Below are 27,599 nucleotides of genomic sequence, written 5' to 3' on the forward strand. Positions count from 1 at the left end.
GTCCAGTTTTGTTTTTTCTGTTTGTTTGTTTGTTTTTCCTGCCACACTGAATGTCTTGTAACACCTTACTTCCCCAAACAGGGATTGAACCTGTGCCCCTGCGATGGGAGTGTGGAGCTCTAACCAGCGGACCACGAGCTACGTCCTTTCTTTGTGCTTCTTAGCCATGTCCCTCCATCCTCTTCTGGTTCACACAGTACCTGGTGTGAAGTCTTCAGAATGCAGTATATTCCTTATGGATCATTTCATTATTTCATTCTGGATGACTTTAAGTTTTTCCCTATATCACTGATTTTAAGCAGTTTGACAATGACATGCTATTTGTTTTTACTGGTATTTATCTTGATCGGGGTGCTTTCAGCTTCCTATTCTGGAGTTTGTTGTTTTTCATGCACTTTGGGAAAATTTCAGCTTTTATCTCTTCTTCCATCTTCCTCTCTTTCATCCTTCAAGGGCTCAGTAACATGCATGTAAGACTATCTTGTACTGTCCTGTGGCTCCAGGATGTTGTTATTTCTTGTCCTCCCTTTTCACACCCTATGTTTCAGTGTGGATCATTTCTATTGACCTTTCCTCAAGCTCATGGTTCTTTCCTCTGCTAATAAGCCTATTGAGGAATTCTTCATATCTCACATCATGGTTTCATTAGTCTGCTAAGGCAGGCCTTATCTCCAAATGCAGTCACCTTGGGGGGTTAGGGCTACAACAGATGAATCTGGGGGGAATTTAACCCGTAAAAATGATGTTCATTTTCAGAATTTTGATTTAACCGTTTTCTAATGTTCACTTTTCCAACTACGCCCTTTTAATACATTAGTCACAGTTATTTTTAAAGTTTTTGATAGTTCCCACATCTGCATCACCTCTGTGTCTGGTTCTGTTGACTGTTTTATCTCATGTTATCTTGTTTTTTGGGTGGGGGATAGCTTGTTATTTGGATTGAATGTTAAATTTTCTGTGTACAAGAATAGTAGAGACTGAAGCAAAGAATATTTACACCCATAAATGGGCATGGATGTTCTTCTATCAGGCAATTACAGCAACGTATTGCACTTGTCTTTACCTCTTTAAATAATTTTATTGAGGTATAATTTACATACCAAAAATCCACTCAATTTTAAAGTACAATTAAATGACTTTAGTAAATTTACTGAGTCGTTGCACTTCATTTTTATTGTGTTTTGCAGATAAACATCTTTCACAAACTGAAGGTTTGTGGCTACCCTACATAATCTGAGATTGGTCACAGACATAAGATTTTAAAATGTGTGAACTGAACTTATTCCAATAAAGTAATATTTCTAATTTTTAGCATGGTGGAGGAAGCTGAGTGGTTGAATAAAAAGATTACTATATATTAGATGTTGCAAAGCCTATAAATGGATTTTCTTGGGCTTGCATGGTGTCTTGATTTTTTTCTAAAACAATAATCACTGTTAGCAAGCCAGGAGTTATCACACAAGGACCCAAATGTTGGACACACACAAAGCCTGCAAGGGCTTTCAGCTCACTTCCTCTCATGCCCCGAGCCCTGCTGTCTGGCCATTGTGGGCATTTATTTGGGTTTGAGATCCTGGGGTAAGTCATGAGTTTGCATTTTTAAAACCCTAAGGTTCTGTCGCTTTCTTCCTTGGTTTTATCCTGAGTTATTCAGGAATGAACCAAAAAACAATGGAGAGAGCAGGAGGCTCACGAAGCTGGTCCTCGTCTTCAAGCCTCCTCACTGGGAGATGAGACAAGGGAGGAAGAGGAGACAGGATGAGGGGCAGAGAGGAGAGGCAGGTGTATTTCTGAAGATTAAGGAAGAAGCCTCAGGGCAACTGGCCACGTTGGGCCCTTGGGTGGATGAAGGATAGGAGGGGATTCTCATGGTGTAACTGAAAATGAAACACAAAGGCAGTTCAGCTCGGGCTGGTTTGCTTCATGAGTTCGGCATCTTAGTTGGCTGTAATCTTGCTGTAGGAGGTGATGGCGGAAGCAGGAAGATTGGTCCCAGCTGTTGGGACTTCACCCAGGGTGGGGTTTCTATTCTCACCATCTGTTCATGGGGCCTCACTGTCCATCTTCTTGAGACTTTGGTGTGATGAGAGGAAAAAAAAAAAAAAAAACTTTTGAGAAAAACAACTTTGTCTTTCTGAGTTGCTGCTGAGACATTGTATGCTGTGATAATCCTTCTCACACCCAGAGTCTGGACATCTGGATAAAGACTCAAATGGAGGATACCACTCCAAGTTCCCTCTTCAGTATTCTCGGGGCAGCTTTTAAAGTTACTGCTTACAGGGAAGCCTGTGAAAAATTAGTGACCTCCGCCCAAGGACTTCATGAGTAATAGATGTTTGCTCCCCTCCTCTCTACCTCTGGCTCACTGTGGCCTGGGATGGAGAATTGTCTTTCCTGGAGTCAGCTGGAGTCAGTTGTGCCCCACTCCTTGCTTTTGGGATCTGTAAGTGATGATAAATCCTTGCCTCTGCCTCCTTTGTGTGGATGCATTGAGACTTTGCCTTCAATCAAGAGGACCCCATGGGTTTTACTTCCCCAAAGCTGGAGCTGGGATGCTGAGAAAGCTCCCCGCCGACACCACGAGGGTGGCGGGTGCTGCCTCCTTCAGCAGATCACTGCCTGCCTGTTCTTCTTCTGTTACACCCTCTGGGCTCCTCCGGCTGTCTGGCCCCCATCTCGGCAGATGGCTCGACTTAGTGTCATAGATAATGTTTCTCCCAACCCCTTTCCCACCCCTAACTTGTACTTAACATTTCTAGCTGATAACTTTCTTTACAATCATCTAGGGAAAAGGTCAGTTTTCATTCCAATCCCAAAGAAAGGCAATGCCAAAGAATGCTCAAACTACCACACAATTGCACTCATCTCACATGCTAGTAAAGTAATGCTCAAAATTCTCCAACCCAGGCTTCAGCAATACATGAACTGTGAACTTCCAGATGTTCAAGCTGGTTTTAGAAAAGGCAGAGGAACCAGAGATCAAATTGCCAACATCTGATGGATCATGGAAAAAGCAAGAGAGTTCCAGAAAAACATCTACTTCTGCTTTATTGACTATGCCAAAGCCTTGGACTGTATGGATCACAATAAACTGTGGAAAATTCTGAAAGAGGGGAATAGCAGACCACCTGACCTGCCTCTTGAGAAACCTATATGCAGGCCAGGAAGCAACAGTTAGAACTGGACATGGAACAACAGACTGGTTCCAAATAGGAAAAGGAATACGTCAAGGATGTATATTGTCACCCTGCTTATTTAACTTATATGCAGAGTACATCATGAGAAATGCTGGGCTGGAAGAAGCACAAGCTGGAATCAAGATTGCCGGGAGAAGTATCAATAACCTCAGATATGCAGATAACACCACCCTTATGGCAGAAAGTGAAGAGGAACTAAAAAGCCTCTTGATGAAAGTGAAAGGGAAGAGTGAAAAAGCTGGCTTAAAGCTCAACATTCAGAAGACGAAGATCATGGCATCTGGTCCCATCACTTCATGGGAAATAGATGGGGAAACAGTGGAAACAGTATCCGACTTTATTGTTTTGGGCTCCAAAATCACTGCAGATGGTGACTGCAGCCATGAAATTAAAAGATGCTTACTCCTTGGAAGAAAAGTTATGACCAATCTAGATAGCATATTGAAAAGCAGAGACATTACTTTGCCAACAAAGGTCCATCTAGTCAAGGCTATGGTTTTTCCAGTGGTCATGTGTGGATGTGAGAGTTGGACTGTGAAGAAAGCTGAGTGCCGAAGAATTGATGGTTTTGAACTGTGGTGCTGGAGAAGACTCCTGAGAGTCCCTTGGACTGCAAGGAGATCCAACCAGTCCATTCTGAAGGAGATCAGCCCTGGGTGTTCTTTGGAGGGAATGATGCTAAAGCTGAAGCTCCAGTACTTTGGCCACCTCATGCGAAGAGTTGACTCATTGGAAAAGACTCTGATGCTGGGAGGGATTGGGGGCAGGAGGAGAGGGGACGACAGAGGATGAGATGGCTGGATGGCATCACTGACTCGATGGACGTGAGTCTGAGTGAACTCCAGGAGTTGGTGATGGACAGGGAGGCCTGGCGTGCTGCGATTCATGGGGTCGCAAAGAGTCGGACACGATTGAGCGACTGAACTGAACTGAACTGAGGGTAGTTTATAAAGGACAATGCATCACATATTACACATTATATGTCATACATGTAACACTTATCGAGTATTTGTTATATGTGGGGCACACAAAATGGTTTTATTAATTCATCTGATTTTCACGGCCACCCTATGGTGTGGATCTTATTATTACCACATGTGCAGAACTGGAGAGAATGTGGTTCAAAGTCAGTTAAAAAGCAAAAATTCCAAGACAAATCAAACAAAAATGAACACACAGATACAGAGAACAGAATAGGGGTTACCAGAGGGGAAGGGGCAGTGGAGGGTAAAATGGATACAGGGGATCAGCTGTATGGTGATGGAGGGAAAGTAAATTTTTGGTGGTGAGCACTCTGCAGGGTAGACAGAAGTAAAAATAAAACATTTTACAAATGAAACTTGCTATAAGTCTTGTCACCTCAGTATAAAGATCCAAAACAATGTTGAGTCAAAAGAAAAAAAAAATGAAACTGCAAAGAGTTGTTAAACACACTCTCCTCTGACACATTTAAATCTTTAAAATTCAGAGTCCATCACTCCATCTTTCAACTACAAAAGTGATTCGAGTATGGCTATGAGACTACAAATGAATATAATTGTGATATCAAGAAATGGATTGGGGGACTTCTCTAGCAGTCCAGTGGTTAAGAATCTGACCTCCAATGCAGGAGGCCTAGGTTTGATCCTTGGTCAGGAAACTAAAATCCCACACTCCAGGGGCAACTAAGCCCCAGCATCGCCCCTGGAGAGGAGCCTGTGTGCCGCAGCGAGGATTCTGTGAGCTGCAGCAGCGATCTGATGCAGCCAAAACGAAAATGAAGCAAGTAGATGAAAGGAATGGATTGGTCGCTTGGAGATTTCTGCTACTGAAGACTTATCACAGGGAAGAAACTGAGGGGTGATTTTCCCTGAGGGTGAATAGGCTTTTGTGTTCCAGAATCCAGGCTCTCCCAGGGATGCAGTTTACAGACTGTGTGATGTTTACTTGTCTGATTGATGGCTGGGTACCAGGGAGGTGGACCCACATAGGACTCTTCTGGATAAGGACCTCAGCTAATTGAGAGCTTCTGCTGAGACTGCCCGTGAGGCTGTGCAAAACGGTGTATCGAGGGGAATGGAGGTGGAATCCCTAGAAGGGGTCAGAGAGGCCTGCTGAAACCAGAGGCTGGAGCCTGGGTCTGGACAACAACTATCCAGAAATAATCAAGAAGTCAGAGGTGGCAGGCCTCCTCTCTAGTTTTCCTGAAAAAAACCCATGGGAAGGGAAGAGAGCCATTGCTTTGGGAAGGGTGCGGGGGTGGGGGAGGCGGGAGTCGTATCGGATTTTTGTTGATCTTGGCAAATGGAAGCTTGGGGCCAGATATGAAGACTTACAAAAATAGAAAATGTGGTGTTTTTTATATTCTGAAGATTGAGAAGCAGTTCCTTCCTCGCACAGCCAGCACTCGTCTGTCTGCTCTTCAGCAAGGCTCCTCTGGGCATGGACTTGTTTTCTCTTGGTCCCTGTATCGCAGTTTGCTGCCTTGGTTTCCCTGGGCTGTCTACTGCTACATGCCCGTACACTGATCCCTACAGATTTCCCTCGCCTTAGCTCCTGAGTCAGCATCTCCCAAACTCAAGGATGCTATCCCTTGGTGAGCAGTGGAATGATCACCCCCAGTCTGGGGACCAGTTGTGCCTGGTCCTTAAATGGCCCCCACGTCTTTGTGCTGTCCTTCAAGAATCTGAGTGTGTCCACGTGACCCAACAATTCTGCTCCTAGGCACACACCCAAGGGGACTGAAGACATAGATTCACCCAAAGGCTTGTACATGAATGTTCTCAGCAGCATTGTTCCTAACAGCCAAAAGGTAGAAACAGCTCAAATATCCATGTGCTGGCTTATGAATAAACAAAATGTGGAATATCTAGTTAATGGAATATTATGTAGCCAAAAAAATGAATAAAGTACTGATACACCCTACAACACGGATGAACCTTGAAAAAATTATGCTGAGTGAAAGATACCAGACACAGAAGGACATACTGTATGATTCCATTTATGTGAAAGATTCAGAACAGGCATATCCATAGGAAAAGAAAGATGTGAGGTTAGCAGGGACTAAGGAGAGGGGGAACTAGGAGTAACTCCGATAGGCACTGGGTTTCTTTCTGGGATGATGGAAGTGTTCCGGAATTCACTATTGGTGATGGTTATACAATGTCATGGAGAAGGCAATGGCAACCCACTCCAGTACTCTTGCCCGGAGAATCCCATAGACAGAGGAGCCTGGTGGGCTACAGTCCACAGGGTCACACAGACTCAGACACACCTGGAATGTCTTAGCACGCATGCATACAATGTCATGAATAAAAACAAATGAATTATACACAATAAAGTGGTGAATTTACTGTTATATGAATTACAGTTTACTTTAAAAGTTTAACATTCTTGGGACTTTCCTGGTGGTCCAGTGGCTAAAACTCTGAGCTCCCAATGCAGGGGCCCCAGGTTCAATCCCTGGTCAGGGAACTATTAATAGATCCCACATGTCACAATAAAGGTCGAAGATCCTGCATACTGCAACTAAGACCTGGTGCAGCCAAATAAACAATTTTTTTAAATTAAGATTCTAAAGCAAGAAGGAGGCAGAGGAGGAGGAGGGTGGGAAATAATCCATTAGCCTTGATCCACGGCCTCCTCCTCTGGGTGACCCAGTGTGACCCATTACCCTTCTGTCCTGAGGGTCCACTGTCTACTCCTCCAGAGGAAGGGCTATGGCTGAAGACCCTGCTACCAGGAATCACCTTTCCTGTTCCCACAGCTGTGTCCTCAACCCTAGCTGCGCTCTGAGTGGCGGCTGATAACCCAGTTCCCCAGCCCTGTAAAGGCCTCTGATTTGAAGGCCCTGGGACAAACTCCTACATGAGTCACCCTCAAGGTGTGGATACCGCAGGGACCCAGCTGCTCACTCCCTTTGGCCTGAAAAATAGGTCTTGGACTTTGTTCTCAGAAGTAAAGATACCATAGGGGCTTCCCTGCTGATTCAGTGGGTAAGAATCCACCTGCCAACGCAGGGACACCGGTTCAATCACACGCCCCATGTGAGCCGCATGGGAGCCACAACTACTGAGCCCTAGATCTGGAGCCTGGGGGCAGAAAATATGAAGCCCCCACAATGAGAAGCCTGCACGCTGGAACTAAAGAGACGCCCCCGCTCACCATCCCTAGAGAAAGCCCATTCAGCAATGAAGACTTGGTGCAGCCAAACATTAAATAAATACATAAAACAAATTTAAAAAATAAAAAAACACCCTCTTGTTTAGGTGGAAATGTGTCATCCTAGAAACATATGCTGAAGTCCTAACTCCCAGTGACTCAGCATGTCACCACTTTGGAAACAGGATCTCTAAGAGGTCATCAAGAGAAAACGAGGTCATTAGGATTAGGGTGCTTCCTAATCCATTACATCTGGTGTCTATAGAAGAGGGAGAAATTTGAACAGAGACAGGCATAGAGGGAAGGCAAGTTAGTAACTGGGAGTAACTGCAGTGACGCACTGACAAACCCAGGAACTCCAGAAGCTAGAAGACGCGGGTAGGACGGTCCCCCAGCGTCTTCCCAGAGAGCTGGGCCCCCAGGAACACTTGGATCTGAGACTCCTGACCTCCAGAACATCAGAGAATCACTTTCTGCTGTAATCAAGCACCTAGTTCTTGAAACTTTGTTAAGGCAGCCCTAGCAAACTAACACAGACCCAAAAGCACAGGGCGTCTGGGTGTGGATGGCGGAGCCTCACACGTTTTAAAAAAGAAACCGTCAGTATTGCTCACTAAAAGTGACAAAGTACTGACACACAGCAACTTGAATGGATCTCAAGGGACAAGAGTGGACCTCTAGTGGTTACAAACTGTACGATTCCACTTATATACCATCCTTCAAACGACAAGGTCACAAAGATGGAGGACAACTCGACGATGGCCAGGGCTCCATGAGAGGGTGCTGGGGACGAGTGCTCTCCGTCTTGACAGTGGGGGGCACAGACATCTTCACACATGACAAGACTGCCTAGAACTGAGCACACACCCTCCCCTGAGTCATGGAAAACGGACCAAACCTGAGCAAGGGCTGCGGTTGGCATTCGTGACAGTTTGCTGTGTGCCGAGTTATTCGGATCTTAGCACTTGGAGAATGGAGGGAGGCCCAGGCCAAAGATGCCGCGTCGGCCTCATTTCACTTCCCAAACTGGGGGTTTTCGATTGTGCATCGGGAGCTTTCTCATAGCGCACCTGCTTCTCAGGACTGTCCAGCTTACCTGGAGATCCCAGGAAAGCAAGCTGCCTGCCCAGCAGCAGGATGGTAGGCTAGGCGAATTCCTCTAACGGAGGAATAAGGCACAGAGGGGAACCACGGTTGGTCCTCTCTCCCGAGCCCCCTTTAAATAGCTGAAATGTTCTTGGGGAAGAAAGATGCAGCAAGACTAAGAAGCGCCAGTGCCAGTGCCAGGAGTCGGGGAACGTTGGGTCAGGCAGCTCCGGGTGCGCGCCAGGTCTGGGCCTGGACGCACAGGGCAGGTGACCAAGCCAGCCACGCCGGGCGACAGCCCAGTTGTCACCCAGCGTCACAGGCCGGACTGGCAGGGCGTGGGGCCGCTCGTTCGCAGGCAGCCCAAGGTCCAGGCCTTCTAAATCAGAGCGACAGACGCACACAAGCCAGGGGAGGTGACCGAGTGGAGTGGAAGCCAGGTGTGACGCCCACCGGCCGTGTTTACGGGAACGAGTCGGTTTCTCCCATTCCCTCTGCGCGGGGACACGCGACGGAATAAACCGCTGGGGACACCAGGGGCTGGAGGGCACAGCCGGCGAGGACTCCGGGCCTCCGCGGGGCACAGTCCGGGCCTCCGCGGGGCACATTCCGGGTTCCCGTCCGGGCGCGGCCGGAGGCGCTGCGGGGACTCGGCGGCGGCGCGGGGGTCACGGCGCCGCCGGGTTTTTTCCAGGGGAGGGGGCGGGGATGCTGAGTCACGGAACTGTCACCGCTTCTCACCTCTCTCCTGCCCTCGGGGGCTAAAGCAAAAGCGAAAGCGAATGCGGCTCGCGGGGCGGCCGGTCTGGAGCTGCGGCCCGCCGCCTCCCCCAGGCCGTGGGCATCTGAGCGCGCCGGCGGCGGGGCGTCCCGGCCGGGGCGAGCCCGGGAGGCGGCCGGCGGGGGCGCGGCCGAAGTCTGGCCATGTCCGGGCGGCTCCGGGGCCGCGGGGCCGGCGCCCTCCCCGCGCTGGGGCTGCTGCTGCTACTACTGCTGCTCGGATCTTCGGCCACGCCGGGTAGGGCGCGCGCGCCTGGCGGGCGGGCAGGGAGGCGGGCGGCCGGGCGCGGGGCGGCCCCCAGCACGAGGTGCGCCCCGCGCGCCGGGGACACGTGGAGGGACGCGGGGACCACGGGCTGCGGGCCCCGCTCGCCTGGCCACTCAAGGCAGGCAGCGAGTCGCCGGGCTTTTCATTCTACGTTTTCCCCAATTTCCGAGGCAAAGGGAAGAAGCCGGGGTGTGCTGCACGAGCTACAGTTGGGAGCTTTACAGCGATTTCGAGAAATGGGTGAGCCCCGCGAGGAAAGCAGGGAGAGCGTTCAACAGCCGGCAGTCCTCGCGGGGGTCCCTCCCCTCGACCAAAGCAGGTTATACGGGTGGGCGGCGGTACGACGGGGTACGGACCGCGTGCGTCCCAGAGGAGAGCAAACGTGTCAGGCAGGTTGCACACCCGGGGGGCCTGGCAACAGCTGGGAAGTCTCAGCGTTAGGAAACCCTGAGGGCGCGCGGAGGTAGGGGCCGCAGTCCGGACGGCGCGGTCCCAGACAAACCGGGAAAAATGAAGTGGAAGGATGGCTGGGTGTGTGTGTTCAGGAGGAATTTTAGACACACAGCTGTCAACTCACTGGGCAGACTCAAATGAGTGTCGTTCTGGTGGGTTTTCGTCCCAGGAGCTGGACAAGAGGGAGGAGAAAGTAGGGATGTATCCGCGTTTATCCGCGTTGGCACGCCTTAATCATTTCGCAGTCACGGAGCTGCGAGGGTCTGATGAAAGCTACAAACCCTCTCCTCTGAAAAACACACGAATGCACGACTTAACAAAACCTGCATATAGTTTTGGGGTTAAGGGGCCCCCAAAGGCCATCCATGGACTCTCCAGAGGAGAGTAATCCCGCGATCTGTCTGTGCACGTGTGTGTGTTTAAGGCAACACTTCTCATAACATATCCAGTCGGGTCAGTCGGCCGTTCCTCCACTGGAGGATCCATCCGCATTGGCCGCCGGCTGGCCTGCTGAGAATCCCCTAGCTCTTCTGGCTTTCCTGAGGTTTTTTTTCCCTGAGACGATGTTTGGATTTCCCCCCATATCTGAGAATCCGAGTTATGAGGGTGATGTCAATTCCTCCCACCTGCCTAGCCAATGTCCCGCATGACCCAGGGGAGAACAATGTGGGGCAAGTCTACTGGACGATATGAAAGTGAAATGCAGCCTTAGTCAGAACCCAGCAAAACCGAGAGCAGTGTACCTCCCAGGGCAGAGCAGGCTGCAGGCAAACTCCCTGAAGCTCTTCAGCTCCAGCAGCTCTTTGACCTCACAGAGGCACGGCTTCCATCTCTTAGCTCCTGATGGTTCTTAGTTTTTCCTAAACAGCTCTCTTGGGGGGCGGTTGACAGATAATAAACAGTGCACATATAAATTAAACAATTTGATAAGTTTAGAGGTAAACGTAAAGTCAGGAAACCATCACCACCACCACGAAAGTAAATATAATCATCACTCTCAGAAGCTTCCCCATGTCCTGTGTTCCTTTCACTTATAATAATTATCCTGAGAATTCTCCAGCTTGTAACTTGTATCAAGCAGTCCATTCTTCTTTATTACTGAGAATTGTTCTAATGCACGGATGTTGTAGTTTTTTTATCCATCCACTTTGTTGCTGGACGTTTTGGGAGTTTCTGGTTTTGACTATTAAATATAAAACTATTATGAACATTTCCATATAGGTTTTTGTGTGGACAGAGGTTTTCATTTCACTTGGGTAGAGAAAATGGCTGGGAGTGAATGGCTGGATAACATGACATGTGTATGCTTACTGTTTAAAGTAACAGCCAATCTGTTTTCTAAAGTAATTGTACTCATTTACATTCCCACCAGCAGTGGGCAAGAGTTCCACTTCCTCTCCATCCTTGTTGGCACTTGGTATGGCCAGTCTTTTTTTGTTAACTTTTAATTTTTTTCCAGTTTTATTGAGGTATATGTAATTGATATATAATATTGTGCAAGTTTAAGCTGTACAAAGGGCTTCCCAGATGGCACAGTGATAAACAACCCACCTGCCAATGCAGGAGATGCCAGAGACACAGGTTTGATCGCTGGGTCAGAAAGATCCCCTGGAGGAGGGCATGGCTACCCATGTTCTCCAGTGTTCTTGCCTGGAGAATCCCATGGACAGAGGAGCCTGGTAGGCTACAGTGCATGAGGTCGCAGAATCAGAACAACTGAGCAACTGACCGCACACACAAGGTGTACAAAGTGATGATTTGATATGTGTATATATTGTGAAATGCTTGCCGCAATAAGATTAACACATTCATCATCAGCTCCCATAGTTATCAAAAGAAAACAATTATGTGTGTGTGATCAGTCTTTCTCTTTAATCATCCCCATTCTAGTAGATGTGTAGTTGTCTTTCATAGTTTTAATTTGCATTTTCCTAATAATTAATAATATTGAGCATCTCTTCTTGTGCTTCCTTGCCATCAATCTGTCTTCTTTTGGTAAAGTGTCTAATTAAGCATTCTGCCCTTTAAAAAATTGAGTTATTGAATTATTATTGAGTTTTGAGAGTTCTTTATATTTTCTGGGTATAAGTCCTTAATTGGATATATGATTTGCAAAAAAAAATTTTCAGAGTCTGTGACTTCTCTTTTCATTTTCATAACAGTGTTTGATGAAGAGAAGACATTTTTAATTTTGATGAAGTTCAGCTCATTAATTTGTTCTTTTGTATTGTGCTCTTAGTGTCATATCTAAGAAATATTTGCTTAAGTCAAGGTTACAAAGGTTTTCTTCTATGTTTACTTCTAGAAGTTTTATAGTTTAACTTTTATTGATGTCTGTGATTCATTTTGAATTAATTTTTCATATAATATGAAATATGGGTTGAAAATATTGTATTTGTTTGGTTTTCCAAGCAAATGTGGCTATCCAATTTTTCCAGCACCATTTGTTGAAAAGATGATCTCTGCTGAACTGCTCTTACACCTGTATTCAGCATCAGCTGTTTGTATATATTGGTTGCTATAGACAAAACATCACTACATGAAAATCAATTATATTTCTATACATTAGCAATGAGTAATTGGAAACTGAATTTTTTAAATAACAATATCATTTGCAATAGCATCAGAAAGTTAGGGATAACTCTGACAAAAAAAAAAAAAATGAGAAAGACTACACTAAAACCCACAAAGCACTGCTGAGAGAAATTAAAGAAGATCTAAACAAATGGAGGTGTGTCATGTTCACGGACTGGACAAATTAATGCTGCTAAAGTATCAGTTCTCCAGATAAAATTTTTATCAGATAAAAATTCCAGCAGGCTTTCTTATAGAAAATGATAGACTGGTTGCAAAATTGAGACAGGAAATGCAAAAGACCTAGCACAATCAAACAGCTTTGAAAGACAACTGAGCTGGGGGATCAGCACTTCTGACTTTAAGACTTACAAAGTTGCAGTAATCAGGACAGCGTGCTTGCTAAGTGCTTCATTTGTGTTCGACTCTTTGCGACTCCTTGGAATGAAGCACGCCAGCCTCCTCTGTCCATGGGATTTTCCAGGCAAGAATACTGGAGTGGATGGCCATGCCCTCCTCCAGGGATCAAACCCAGGTCTGCATTGGCGGGCGGGTTCTTTACCACTAATGCCACCTGGGTAGCCGCCAGGACATGTTCTCCTGGTGTAAAAATGGATGAATAGCTAAGAGAACAAAGGGTACCTGATGTTTTTAAGTGAACTGAGAAGGGAAGTGGACACAGATGATTAGATTTGCTACTTGGCAGTGTGATCCTGTTCGGGAGTTATACAGAGCAGCTCCTTCCTTACAACTAGCTGGGTAAATGATAGTTTCAGATCTGTTCCCGCTAGTTTTCAGTGCTAATAGACAAAGCGAGTTGCTGTCATCTGTTCTGATTCAGGAGGCCTGATCTGGAGGGGAACGCATCATCTTGGCCAGGCAGCTTCTTAAAGACCCTCGTAACCGTGAGGCTTCAGGTGATTTGCCTAAAGCAGCTGGAGACGATGATGATTCATTTGAAGCTGAATATCCCTGCTCACCAGCTTGGGTTTTGTTATGCAGGGTGCTGGTGTGCCTAAGGGTGGTTGTACAGCTTGTGTCTTTAAACATTTTTTAAATTAATAAGCCATTTTTCAGACATCTGGGGAGTTTTGCTAAAACTTTTGTCAAATCATTTTTATCTCATTTTTGCTTTGTGCTGCTACTGATGGCAAAAAAGTGATACAAACTTAAATGTACAAAATATAGGATTTGTTGAAATCAACCTGAATGCCCAACAGTGGAGGACTGCATAAATATAATGGGGTTGCTTTCAAACAGTACGCACTGTATGATTCAGTCTTTACTAGAGATCTAGAGTCGAGAGATGATAGGTTGTGTGTGTACGCGTCTGTGTCTGTGTAGTTTTCTGCCTTTTCTTGTCTTTCCAATGTAATTTGCATTGCTTTTGTAATAAAAGGAAAAAATAAAACTACAAAAGAAGTAACACAAAAAAGAGCTAGAATTTTGGAGTTTTTTCTAATTCATCTTTAGTTAATTATAACCAATCCTGTTTGGCAATGTTTTGGTGGCTTTGTAAATTTTGCAGATTGCTCAAAATCGTGCTCTATAAAGTCACTGCATATAACTGCATTATATACATATATTTTACAATCCTTTATGACTTGTTTAAATAATTCCTTATTGTTAGAGTTGTTGGTAGGCTTCTGTTACCTGCCAAAGGATGGATATTCAGGTTGTTTCAAAATCTCTGATATTCTAAACAGCATAGAATAAAACAAATAAGGCAAGGGGAAAGCCCTCGAAATCTTTTTTAAATGGCATAAACATTTGAGGATATTCTTTTGCAATAAAATCATCACTCTAGCTAACTTGTATTGGGCTAGATCACTTCTACCAAACTGATTTTACCCAATAGCACATAACTAAGTAAATACATGTATAAAGTCCCCTAGTACATTCTCTTGGAGTCGTATCCATGTTACTTATTAAACATGATTGATGTTATTTGAATGTTTCTACTTGGAAAGATGATTTTCTCCTGCACAGCGGGAAGGTAATTAAGGGCTGGGCCCAGGGGGTATTACTGGAGCTGTATGGTGGAAGAGTCGGACCTCTCTAGTGGCTCAGATGCTAAAGAATCCACCTGCAGTGTGGGAGACCCAGATTTGATCCTTGGGTCAGGAAGATCCCCTGGAAGAGAATATAGCAACCCAATCCAGCATTCTTGCCTGGGAAATCCCATGGAGAGGAGCCTGGCAGGCTACAGTCCACAGGGTCACAAAGAGTTGGGCACAACTAAAGCGACTTAGCATGCATGCACGTGGTGTACGGGTTACTCTTGTCAAGAGTGTGGAGAATAAACTGTAGGCAAGAGAGTCTGGAGGCAGGAAGCTAAGCTGGAGACTTTTGCAATAGTTCCAGTAAGTGGTGATGAAACCCTGAACCAAGGCGGTGTTGGTAAGGCGGAAGGTGGGGGGCAGATTTCCTCCTGAGTCCTTCGAGTATAGAATGTATTTCATTCTTTTGTTCGTCCTTCAACCTACAGCCACTCAAGTCTCCCAAGCTTTCAGAAGTCATAATTTAAGGATTTGAATGATGATGAGTCTACCTACCACACAAAAGGTAGACTGGGAGGCTTAGTTAATGGGCCTGAGAGAGCTGATGAGTTAAAGGCATGACCTGGGTGTAGCGGGTACTTACACTGAGTGCCAAGAGGAAAATGTGTGTTGGCTTGGCTGGTGCTTCAGCCAGAATAAAGAGGGAGAATGGATTACTGAAAACACAGAAAGGCTTTTATGCATTGGCTACATCAGTGTCACAATGAGCACAAGGGCAGCGATCATATCCTATACGTCTCGGTATCCCACCAGTCAGCGTGCTATAGGCGTTTCAACAGCAGAATATGAGGCAGGAAATGCTGAAATGGATTCTGACTTTTCTTACAGAATGGGAGGAGCCTGCTACTCTTGAGCTCTGGATTCGAGAGTAGGCCAGGATTACTTACTCATGTTAGAAAAAAGTCTGATTCACAGGTTTTGGGAAGTAGAAAGAGGTGTGGCCCTACACAAATATTTTGGTGACTTCATTTAAACAATCGTTAGGACTTGTTATGTATATTTTTTGCCTACTTAAGAATTTTGAAAATCCAAGAATCTTACATTTTCTCCCATTTCCATTACTTCATCCATTCCATTCTATAGATTAGTAAGCTGAAAACTAACTTCAGAAAACACCCATCACATACTGGGCTTAGCTCCTGTAATAAGAGTACCTGAGAACTATATTCAGGAGCTTTCAGTGTTGTAAACAAGGTGAGATTTGCTTCACTAACTATCTAGAGGACAATGTTATGAGAAGAGAAATTATAATTGAAGTATCAAAAGGTGTGACTAAGGCCTCTGAGATGAAGATTATTGACACAATCCAATGTGTTACCTCCATTGCACTTGTGAAAGTCTAGCTTCATAAAGTGAGTTACTGACCAATATGTGGTTGATTGGCTGCGCAGGTGGCTCAGTGGTAAAGAATCTGCCTGCAATGTAGGAGACACAGGTTCCATCCCTGGGTTGGGAAGATCCCCTGGAGACGGAATGGCAACCTACTCCAGTATTCTTGCCTGGGAAATCCCATGGACACAGGAGCTTGGCGGGCTATAGTCCATGGGGTTGCAAAGCGTTTGACACAACTGAGAGGCTAAGCATGCACACACACACACACACACACACACACACACACACTGTTCACAGTGGAAAGTAGACTTCCTTTTTCAGTAAAATGACAGAGTAGACATTCTGAAAAATTCTGCTGGAAACAAAACACCCAGAAATGATGAATAATAGATAGAAAACATCTATTAAAATCCATAGCCAATAAAATATGTAATCAGCTGTTTAAAGTAAAAATAATAATAATGTGGTATTTATAAGTAGAAGCAAAACATTTGAGAGAATAGCAAAAGGCTGGATGGAGAGAAATGAAAGTATATTGTTCAAGGTTCTTATACTACACATGTGAAGTAGTATGATTTCACCTGTGGGTGAGCTGTGATGAGGCAAAGACATATACTACAGATCTGAAAGCAAACACTGCAATAACACAACAGAGTGTTACATTTAGTAAGACAACACAGTAAATGAAATGGAATCATGAAATTTCTATGGAACCACCTGCATAGAAAATCCCATGGAATCTACAAAAATGCTAATGGAATGAGTGAGCAAAGTTGCAGAGCACACAATCAATTTACAAACATCAATATACAAAATACTAGCAACAATTAAAAACTGAAATAAACATAATGTCATTTGGGTTGTAGTAAAAATATGAAGTACTTAGGGATATATTGACAAAAGATGTACAAAATTGATACACTGAAAACTAGAAAAAATTTCTGAGATAAATTACTGAAGACTTAAATAAATCAAGAAAGACTGTGTTTATGGGTATTGAGAAGACTCAGTACTATTAAGATGTCAGTTCTTCACCAACTTGATCTATAAATTTAATGCAATTTCAATCAAACTTTCAGCAGGCTTATTTTTTTCCAGTTAGAAATTGATATACTGATTCAATAACCCAGTAAAGGACCAAAGTCAGCTTTGAAAATGATTAAAAAAGTCAGAGGATTTATACTACCTGACTTCAACAATAAAGCTACAATAATCAAGACAGCAAGGTATTGGATGTCTAGATGAACAAATAGACAAATATATCATTGGAACAGAATGTCAAGTCCCTAAATAACCCCACGTATACTTGGTCCTGGGTACAGATCCTATACCAACACCGCTGGAGACCCACCACTGCTGCTGCTGGAGACGCTTTTACATGCACAAACCCGTTAAAGATAACGAGGGAGCGTTTGGCTGCCACGAAAGGAAAAGGCAAGACGACTGAAAGCTGCAAGCCTGAGCGCCAGGCACAGCGGGCCTGCCTAAGACTGAGGCTGGACCAGGACAAGAGTCAGCTTCCCCTGGCCCCACCGCATCCAGGCAAGCAAATGCCAAGTCACAAGCGCAGCCATCAACTGCCCAGGGTGGGGTGGGCAGGAGTGTGGAGAGATAACCCCTGTGGTTTAGATAAACAGAAGAGGACTCAAGATGAGGGTGGAGCAGGAACACTGAGAAAAACCCCCGCCACTCCAGCCCCCAGTCGAAGCACTTGTTGCTCAGTCACTATGTGGTGTCTGACTGCAGCCCCATGGATTGCAGCACACCAGGATCCTCTGCCCTCCGTTATCTCCCAGAGTTTACTCAAATTCACCCTAAGCACAAGAAAAGACTAAAAGAGGGCTTCCCTGGTGGCACAGTGGTAAAGAATTCACCTGCCAATGCAGAGGACACAGGTTCGATCCCTGCGCAGGAATATCCCACATGCCACAGAGCAACTAAGTGTGTATGCCACAACTACTGAGCCTGTGCTCTCGAGCCTGGGAGCAGCAGCTACTGAAACCTGTGTGTGCCCTGCAGCCATGCTCTGCAACAAGAGACGCCACTGCAGTGAGAAGCCCGCACGCAGCAACTAGAGAGGAGACCCTGCTCACTGCAGCGAAGACCCAACACAGCCCCCGCCCTGCCCCATCCCCTGCTAAAACAAACAAACAAACAAAAAAAACTGGGGGAATTTGAAGCCAATGCTAGTCTGAAGTTAACCATAGCAACAACAAAATCTAAATCCAATTCAACAACTGACTTGACTGACTGGACCTTTCCCACATCATCAGTTTAGCATTAGAAGTGTTCACACTTTCAGGTATAAATACTGTTTATCTCAGTTCTACAAATATGGTTAAGCATTCAATCAAAAATTGAGCCATGCAAAAAAATATGTCTCAACATACTGTATGTCTATGTCACAACAACAGAAAAGTCCCACTATGAAGTGAAAGTGAAGTCGCTCAGTCTTGTCCGACTCTTTGGGACCCCATGGACTATGGCCTACCAGGTTCCTCCGTCCATGGGATTTTCCAGGCAAGAGTACTGGAGTGGGTTGCCATTTCCTCCTCCAGGGGATCTTCCCGACCCAGGGATCAAAAGCAATAAACAAGACTCACCGATGACCCAGAAATTGAAACTATCAGTTCAGTTCAGTTCAGTTCAGTCGCTCAGTCGTGTCCGACTCTTTGCACTGGAAGTTAAAGGAACTGTTGGGTTGGCCAAAAAGGTCCTTCAGTTTTTTAGGTAAAAATAAAAGACACATTTTTCATTTTCACCAAGAACTTTCTTTTCTTTTTTTTTTTTTTTTTACCGAGAACTTTATTCAACAATGTATTCCCTGTTTTGTTCCACTACCTTCTGCCATTTTTTTCAGGCAACTTCATAAATCCATCTTCCCAAAACTTTGTATCTTTTTGAGCAAACAACTGTTCCAAGTGCCTTATACAGTCTTCCAGGGAATTGAAAGTTTTTCCATTAATTTGTAAAGACTGAAATAAATGGACACCTAAAGGTGCAGTGTCTGGTGTATATGGCAGATGAATCAGAACTTTCCAGTCAAACTGCAACAGTTTTTGCTTGGTGTCAAAGAAACACGCGATCTTGCATTATCTTGATGTACATGTGTTTTCTGTTGACTAATTTTGGATGCTTTTCGCTGAGTGCTGCTTTCAGTTGGTCTAATTGGGAGCAGTATTTGTTGGAATTAATCGTTTGGTTTTCCAGAAGGAGTTCATAATAGAGGACTCCCTTCCAATCCCACCATATACACAACATCACTTTCTTTGGATGAAGATCGGCCTTTGGTATGGTTGGTGGTGGTTCATTTCACCTGGCCCACTATCTTTTCCATTCTGCATTATTGTACAGTGTCTACTTTTCATGACCTGTCACAGTTTGTTTTAAAAATGGAAGATATTACATTTAAGTGGAGAGTCACATGTAGAAATACAGTCAAGGTTTTTTTTGTTTTTGTTTTTGTTTTGCTTAACTTTGTGGAACCCAAACATCAAAGCGATGGATATAAGCAACCTGGTGCACAGGATCTTCAACCCTCGGTTTGGATACTTTGAGTATGTCAGCAATCGCCTGCATGATATAACAATTAATTGACTGTTCTCAATTAATGTCTCAATTTGACTACTATCAACTTCAACTGGTCTACTCAACCATGGAATGTCATCCAGTGAGAAATCTCCAGCATGAAACTTTGCAAACCACCTTTGACATGTTCGATTAGTCACAGCATCGTCTCCATACACTGCAAAAATATCTTTCTGCATTGCAGTTGTGTTTTTACCTTTCCTGAAATAATAATGCACAATATGCCAAAAATGTTGCTTTTTTCTTCCATCTTCAATATTTAAAATGGCTACATACAAATTCCCCAATTTTGATAAGCTTTTAAAAATGTATGCTGATATGATAGTTGTCACAATACAATCTAACAAAATTGTTTCCAGTGAAGTTAAAGACAACTAAGCTCTATGAGAGCCATCTTATGGAAAAAACCAAAGGAACCTTTTGGCTAGCTCAATATCATTAACATGTTAAAGGCTCAGATGAAAAAGATAGACAGCATTCATGAGTAAAGGGGGGAATTTCAGCTGAGAAATGGAAATCATGAGAAAGTCTCAAATGATAATATTAGAAAAAACTTAACAACAATAGAGATGAAGCAAGCCTTTGACAAGCTTATCACAGCGCTTGACATAGCCAAGAAAAGAATCAGTAAACTTGAAGACAGGTCAGTACACATTAACAGCAACACAAAGAGCAAACAAGAGAGGGAAAACAGACCAGAGCAGAGCATCCAAGAGCTGTGGTACAGTAGGAAGTGGTTTCATACATGTGTAATCAGAGCTCCACAAACAGAAGAGAATGGAGCAGAAGAAATAGTTGAAGAGATAATAGTTGGGAATTTCTCCAAGTTTATAAAAGCTATTCAATTACAGATGCAGGAAGCTAAGAGAACACCAAGCAGGATAAATGCCAGCCCCTTGAAATAATCTCATGCTAGACACATCATACTCAGACTGCTGAAAAATGAGGAGAGGGAGAAAATCATGACCCAAAGAATAAAGATACATTATATACAGAGGAACAAAGATAAGAAAGTAGGGTCTTAAAGAGATATTTGTGCACCTATGATCATAGCAGCATTATTCACAGTAAGCAAATCGTAGAAGCAGCACAAGTGTCCATCAGCAGATGAATGACAATCAAAATGTGGTTGATACAGAGTGCAATATTTAGCCTTAAAAAGGAAGGTGGTTTTGAAATATGCTACAATATTGATTATGCTAAATGAAATAGTGTGTTAGTCACTCAGTCATGTTCACTCTTTGCGACCCCATGGACTGTAGCCCACCAGGCTCCTCTGTCCATGGAATTCTCCAGGCAAGAATACTGGAGTGGGTTGCCATGCCCTCCTCCAAGGGATCTTCGCCATCTAGGGATCAAACTTAGGTCTCCTGCAGTGTAGGCAGATTCTTTACCATCTGAGCCACCAGGGAAGCCCTTTAAGTGAAATAAGCTGGTCACAAAAAAGACAGGTACAGCTTTGAGCATGTTGCCTTTGCAATTCTGAGGAAATGGACTGGTCCTGAGCATCACTGTGTGTGTGGTGTTTGGGGTGAGGCGGGGGTTCTGAGTCTCCTCCCTTCTAAGGTTTCAGAACAACCTCTGGCAGAGAGGCTCAACACTCGACTCTGACATTACAGACTCTCCCAAGGCCAAGACAATGATGGTGTCAGCTCCAGAGACCAGACTTGGAATAAGGAAGGAAACCAGCTAAATACACTCTTGCCAACTAAATCCCATCTTTGCCGAGCCCTCTCCCATCTGCTGTATTCTCTGGAGTTACTCCTCTGTGACTGGAGAGACCGTCCAGCCATCAGTAATGTACCCTGAGAGGTCCAAAAGTCCAAGGTCCATTCAGGCTCCCACAGAAGGAAGGAACACTTTATCATAGAACAGAGTCTAGTGTTTTTATGGGACTATCCATGCTGGTCATGGTCAAATGCTTCCAGGGTTGAGTTTTACGGTCATTCCTCTCCACTTCACCTACCCGTCCCCTTCTAAATACTTCCCCAGCTCTGTTCACGTATAGCAAAGCCCCACAGGTACAGACTTAGGATTTTGGTAGCAAAAATCTGAGATTTAATTTAAGATTTTGTGGTGTGGTACTGTCAAGCTAGACACACACAAACACACCCACAGAACATTTTTGAGCTGGAGGTGGGGGAGAATTAGATTCAATGAAAAAATATTATAAATTCAGAGGAGCACACCAGGAAGAACTGTGAAAGAAATCCTCACTGATGGAACCAAGACCATGACCTGAAAAAGAATGAACAAGCAGTTTTCATGCTGAAAAGTAACTTGCTGTGATGCCAGGGCGCTTCTACGCCTGTAAATAGCAGAGGGCATGGTCCCTGGGCCGGCAGCATCGTCATCACCAGGAGCTTGTTAGGGCTGGGGTTAGGAAGTGAGATGCTTGGCTCCTGCCTGGGACCTGCTGACTCGGGAGTTCCAAGAAGAGGGTGCAGTACTCTGTGTTGTCACAGGCCCTCCAGACGGTTCTGGTGCACATCTGAGAAGCACTGACAAGGAGGGTAGAAGAGGAGGGTAAAGGCAGCAAAGAGCAGAGTTGACGAGGCAGAGCAAGGCCTCCAGTGTGGCCCTGACAGAGACGAACACTCCCATCAGGGACAATGCAGAACTCTTGGCTGCAGCCTGCGAGCGGCAACTAAAAGACCCCACACGCTGCAGCTAAGACCCGGAGCAGGGCTCCCCTGGTGGCTCGGTGGCAAAGAATCTGCCTGCCAGTGCCAGAGACTTGGTTTCGAGCCCTGATCCGGGAAGATCCCATATGCTGCAGAGCAACTAAGCCTGTGCGCCACAACCATTGACCTTGTGCTCTAGAGCCACAACTACTGAAGCTCTCGGACCCCAGAGCAACAAGAGAGGCCATGAGCGCCGCACCTGGAGTAGCCCCCGATCACCACAACTAGAGAAAAGCCCACGCAGCAACAAAGACCCAGCACAGCCAAAAATAAAGAAATAGCATAATCAAATTTTTTAGAAGACCCAGAGCAGTGAAATAAACATTAAAAAAAAAAAAGACGACCAAGTGTAGAAAGAGTGGAAGCACCACTACTGGCCCCCGGGGAAGTGAGGAAGAAACTCTAAAAGGTGTGAAGAGAGGACAGGTAATGAGGGGCAGTCAGCACCATGAAAATCACGAGGGAAATAATCAAAGATTTTCCTGACCCAAAGGCAATTGTTGTCTGAGCTGTAGAGGGCTCGTAGAGTTTGCTTCAAGAGGAAATCTCAAGGAAAGGGCCCCAGGCACCACTCAGCTAATGTTGATTTGCATGCTTACTTATTTTTTACTTTTATTTATTCCGATAAAACCTCAAACTCACCAAGAAGTTGTAAAGACAGTACAAAGGCCTTCTGAATACCTTTTACCCATCTTTGCCAACTGTTTACATCTGGCCCCATTTTATTTTTTTCAAATGTATTTATGTGCTTTGTCGGGTCTTAGTTGCGTCATGTGAGATTGTGGCGCACAGACTCTGTAGTTGTGGCACATGGACTTAGATGCTCCATGGCATGTGGGATCTTAGTTCCCCAACCAGGGATCAAACCCATGTCCCCTGCACTGCAAAGCAGATTCCTGACCACTGGACCACCGTTTTATTTACTGTTTCCCCCTCTCTCTAAGTATAAGTACATTTGCATATTTATATTACATGTACATCTTCTTCTGAAGCATCTAAACTGTTTGCCACATTATGCTTGAAATATTTATGCCTAAATATCTCAATGTATATTTCCCAGGAACACATTTTATTACATACCTTCCTAAAACACAACACTCTTACCAGATCACAGTATGACTGTCAAAATTAGGACATTTAATCTCGGCATAATAATATTATCTAATACAAGGTCCATTTTTTCAAATTTCGTCAGTTGTCCAATTAATGTCCTTTTAGCTGTTTTCTTCCTAATTCTGGATCTAATCTAGGACCACATGTAACATTTAGTTATCATATCTCTTTAGCCTCTTTCAGTCTGGAACATTCTGTATGTTTCCTCATGGTTAGATTCAGGTTATGAATTTAGGGGAGGGAAACCACAGATGTGGTCCTGTGTCCTTGGTAGTGAATCAGATCAGGAGGCATATGACAGCTGTATATCTCCATGTTGGTGATCTTACTTCTTTTTATTTAATATTTAATTTATTTATTTGACCACACCGAGTCTTAGTTGCAGCATGCAGGATGTAGTTCCCTGACCAGGGATCAAACCTAGGCCCCCTGCATTGGGGATACAGTGTCATAGCCACTAGACCACCAGGGGAACGTCCCTGTGATGTTATGTCTGATCACTTGGTTCAGGTGGGCAGCTTTCTTCAAGGTAGTTACCATTTTCCCTGTTGTAACTAGTAACCAACTGTGGGAAGCAACATAGTTACCATTTTCTCACTGTAACTAGTAAGCAACTGTGGGAGATACTCTGAGACTGTATCCGTCAGGATTGTGGTCCTAAGGATCTAAGAGGAGCAGAACCACCTTGTGCTGCTGTGGGAGCCAGTTACTGTCTAGGTGAGCTGTCCTTTCTGCATCTGAAGCCGGAGCCTCCAGGTCATGGTCTGGTGGGAAGATGGATGTAAACCGGGGGGAAGCAAGAGCCCCCTGGGAGCCGAGAGGCAGAGCTGGAACCCATGTGGGTCCTTCATCTTCCCTCTGAGACTCCAGCTTCCACAAGGGGCGCTCCTCATCCTGGAGCTGGACACACCTGGCCCAAAGGTGGGAGAAGCTGCAGCAAAGGGTCACAGGGCTGGAGGAGCTGCTCGGCCGCCCGTGGGGGCTGCAGATGAGTGACAGCAGGAGCTGCAAGGGCAGCCATCTCCCAAGTGCAAAGGAACAGGAGCGCTTCTTCCATCCTGCCAGGGTGCTCACACCCATCTTTACTGTGTCGCAGGTTAACTATGCATCTAAGGTGGAGTCAGGCCACCATGGAGAAGACTGCCTATTTACTTAAGTCTGCCCCAAACTTAGAATTATTACATATGCCATAAACTTAGGTACTTATACATGCAATAAACTGTCCCACCCACATAGCAGGCAGCTCTGCAGAATGACACATTAGCACGGCGTCCTTACACTGCAGCAGTGATTCTTGTGGCTCTTACTGACACAGTTGCCATGGCCTCAACTTTTTAAATCCCCTCGAGTGACAGGGCAAATGTTTTATTTCAGAATGCCACAAACACTCAAAGTTGAAATTCATTGCCCTAAATGGAGGAAAGGATTTCCAGATTTAGAAGATGTAGGACAATTTGCTGACACATGATCTCAAACCTGAAGACAACATAGAAAACAGTGAGGACCAAAAAAAAAAAAAAGGTGACCAAGGAAAGATCAATAGATTCAAAACATGATTCGAAATTGGAATCCGTGGATGAAGCTGAACTTGAGGACTACAAGGCGAATAAGAATGTTTGGGAAGGGATTCAGGTGAGCAAGATGCAACCCAGACATCGGATGGAGAGAGTGGAGGAGGAAGGGAGTACACCTAAACAGCCAGATCGCTTATCCCATGATCTCTGTTCACACAAGTTAATAGGGAAAAAAAATTTTTTTAGAAAACTACTACATTAAAATATAATGGTTATCTTATGATCTCATTGAAAAGGGAATGAAAATGCTGTGTCCACTATAGAATCACTGTAAGTGGAGACAGCATTGCCAGCGTCAGGATGGAGTGATAAAGGACAGCAAGCTGGATATTATAGTTTTAAAAATGTAACATTAGGGACCTCTCTTGTGGTCCAGGGCTAAGGCTTCATGCTCCTTGACTGGGGAACTAGATGCTATATGTGGCAACTGAGACCCAGTGCACCCTAAATAAGTAAATAAATATTTTAAAAATCTAATACTAGATGTCGATGGGGTTTTAAAAGAAGAGTCAGTGTTGGATTAAGAATGAAAATCAAACAATGTATTTTCCCTTCTGAGACTAGGAAGACCAAAGTAAAGCCCAGAGTGACTGACCCACTGGACTCGGGTGTGCTCAGGTGTGCTCAGGTGTGAGGATGCTGACACCTCACCAATACACCCTGAAGTGGGAGGTGGGGGTCTGACAGCTGGCCCTGTGGTGGCTGGCCTGTCTGTAGACTGCTGAGCACTTGGCAGTAACTGTTCCAACCACACTCTGAATGTGGCTCCCTCTGATTTGATGTCTAAAGAGGCCCTCCTAGCCAGCAGGATGTGGCAGAAGGGGTTCAGGAGGTGGTGACCCTGAGAGGTGAGTACATGTCCCACTCATTCTGGCAGTGATTCTCTGACATCTGTACCTAGGCTAGCAGCTGGGGAGTGTGGAAACCCAGAGGGCGTTTTCTGGAGGAGAAGATGGGTAAGCCCTGGGCAGAGGGTCAGGCAGGAAAGCAGAAAGCTAGGACTCCACGCAGAGATGCCATGGTGTTACAGTAAAAGCAATGAGCACGCTCCGCGTGGTTTAGTTCTCCTTTGTCCTGTGATTTCTGACTTCCTGTGGTGGGGTATTTTTAAATACCATCCCCCACTTTTTTATTATGAAGTATTTCATATATTTAAAACAGTATATAGTATATATATACATGACTGATATTCTGCCAGTTCTCATCCTTGGTGTGGCTTTTGATCTGTGGCCAGTGGTCACCCCATCGGGTCCTGGTTAATGCCAGCAGCTATTCTGATTGTTTGCTGTCTGAATCAGGCCACTGTTTGGCTGCTAGCTATTTTGATTGTTATCCCAGCATATATCATGGGGGGAAAAAAAAAAAAAGAACCTGTGTACACATCAGCAGAAGAAACAGCATTACAAAATATTTCAAAAGCATTTTTAATAAAAATTCAGAAAGCATGAAAAGGCAGCAATCTTATCCCTCAGCTGCCTCACCTCCAGTGTGAATAGTTTCTTGTGTATGCTTTTGGAGATTTTATGTATAAACAAAAAACTGGATATATGTATTGCTTCATCTCTCACTGAGGGTAGTGTATAAAACACAGTGCTCTGTCCCTTTGCTCCCAAACCTAACAGTTTATCCTGGAAATCTCTCCACTTCAGTGCATAAATAAATTCTTTCTTTTTTTTTCTAATCTTTATTGTAAAGAGCTGGGTAGGACTTCATGGTACAGTGGCGCTATAATCTCTATTGTAATTTATTTATTCTCCTACTGACGACATACAGGGTAATTTACTGGCTATTTTAATGGATAATGTTGTACACACTCACTTCATAAATACACCAGTAAGGCAAATCCTAGAGGTGGAACTGCTGAGTTCAAGGGTACATGCATAAGTGTTGTAACAGTGTTTCACAGGAATGCAGATATAGCTGTAAAATAAAATCCCTGGGAGCAGAATTGCAGGGTCAAAATGCATGGGTATTTAGATTACAAGTATGTCTCACTTGGGGTTGTATGAGCCACATGCCAGTAATGGTGTAGTAACCAACTTCTGGCTCTATTCCAACTTGGGAGCTGAAAGCACTGTCTTAGGTAGTTTTATTTTACATTTCCTTCATTATGACTGAGGTTGAGCGTTTTTAAAATGTATTTAACAGCATTTGTATTTCCTTTTCTGTCAAGTTCCGGTTTATACTCTTTTCCTATTTTTCTGTGGGATTGGCAGTCTTTTGATTGACTTTCAGGAGCTCTTGACATGACAGAAGTTAACACTATGTGATAGAAAATGCAGTGTTTTTTTGTCATTTTGGTCATTTGTCTTCTGACTTACACTGAGTTTTGCCACGTGGGGCAGTTTTTCTTTTTATGCGGGGCAATGTTACTTTTGTCAACCTCAGTTACTCCGAGGGCGGCGCTAGTTCTCTGCTGACTCACTCAGCTGGTCTTAGTAACAAGGGCAGTGGTTTGTTTCAAGGCTACACAGCCTGGGGCAGGCTGTTCCTGAAAAGGGGCCAGGAAGTAAATAATTTAGATCTCTGTTGTAACAATTCAGTCCTGCTGTTGCAGAGTGAAAGCATCTATCTTCATGAACAAATGAGCAAGGCTGTGTGCCAATAAAACTTTATTGGCAAAAGTAGATGGCAGGCTGGATTTGGCCCTTGAGCCCTAGTTTGGACCCCTGGCACAGGGGCAGTTAGGGCGCCTTCCTCCTCCAGACTGTGAATCCAACTGGCGCTACATTCAGTCTTCCCCTCAGAGT

The 27,599-nt window shown here is 44.7% G+C and overlaps 1 protein-coding gene across 5 annotated transcripts in view; it reads left to right on the forward strand.

Annotated features, from left to right (window-relative positions):
• Positions 1 to 9,308: 9,308 nt before the first annotated feature.
• The window catches only part of IL15RA (interleukin 15 receptor subunit alpha), a 37,086-nt gene continuing 18,795 nt past the window's right edge, over positions 9,309 to 27,599 (forward strand). For all 5 annotated transcript variants that reach the window (XM_070380919.1, XM_070380921.1, XM_070380922.1 and 2 more), the window contains exon 1: positions 9,309 to 9,441. In XM_070380919.1, coding sequence (XP_070237020.1) covers positions 9,348 to 9,441 — 94 coding nt within the window. In that variant the 5' untranslated portion in view covers positions 9,309 to 9,347. The remainder of the gene's footprint in view (positions 9,442 to 27,599) is intronic.

Source organism: Bos mutus, chromosome 13, assembly GCF_027580195.1.
Source record: "Bos mutus isolate GX-2022 chromosome 13, NWIPB_WYAK_1.1, whole genome shotgun sequence".
Taxonomy (NCBI): domain Eukaryota; kingdom Metazoa; phylum Chordata; class Mammalia; order Artiodactyla; family Bovidae; genus Bos; species Bos mutus.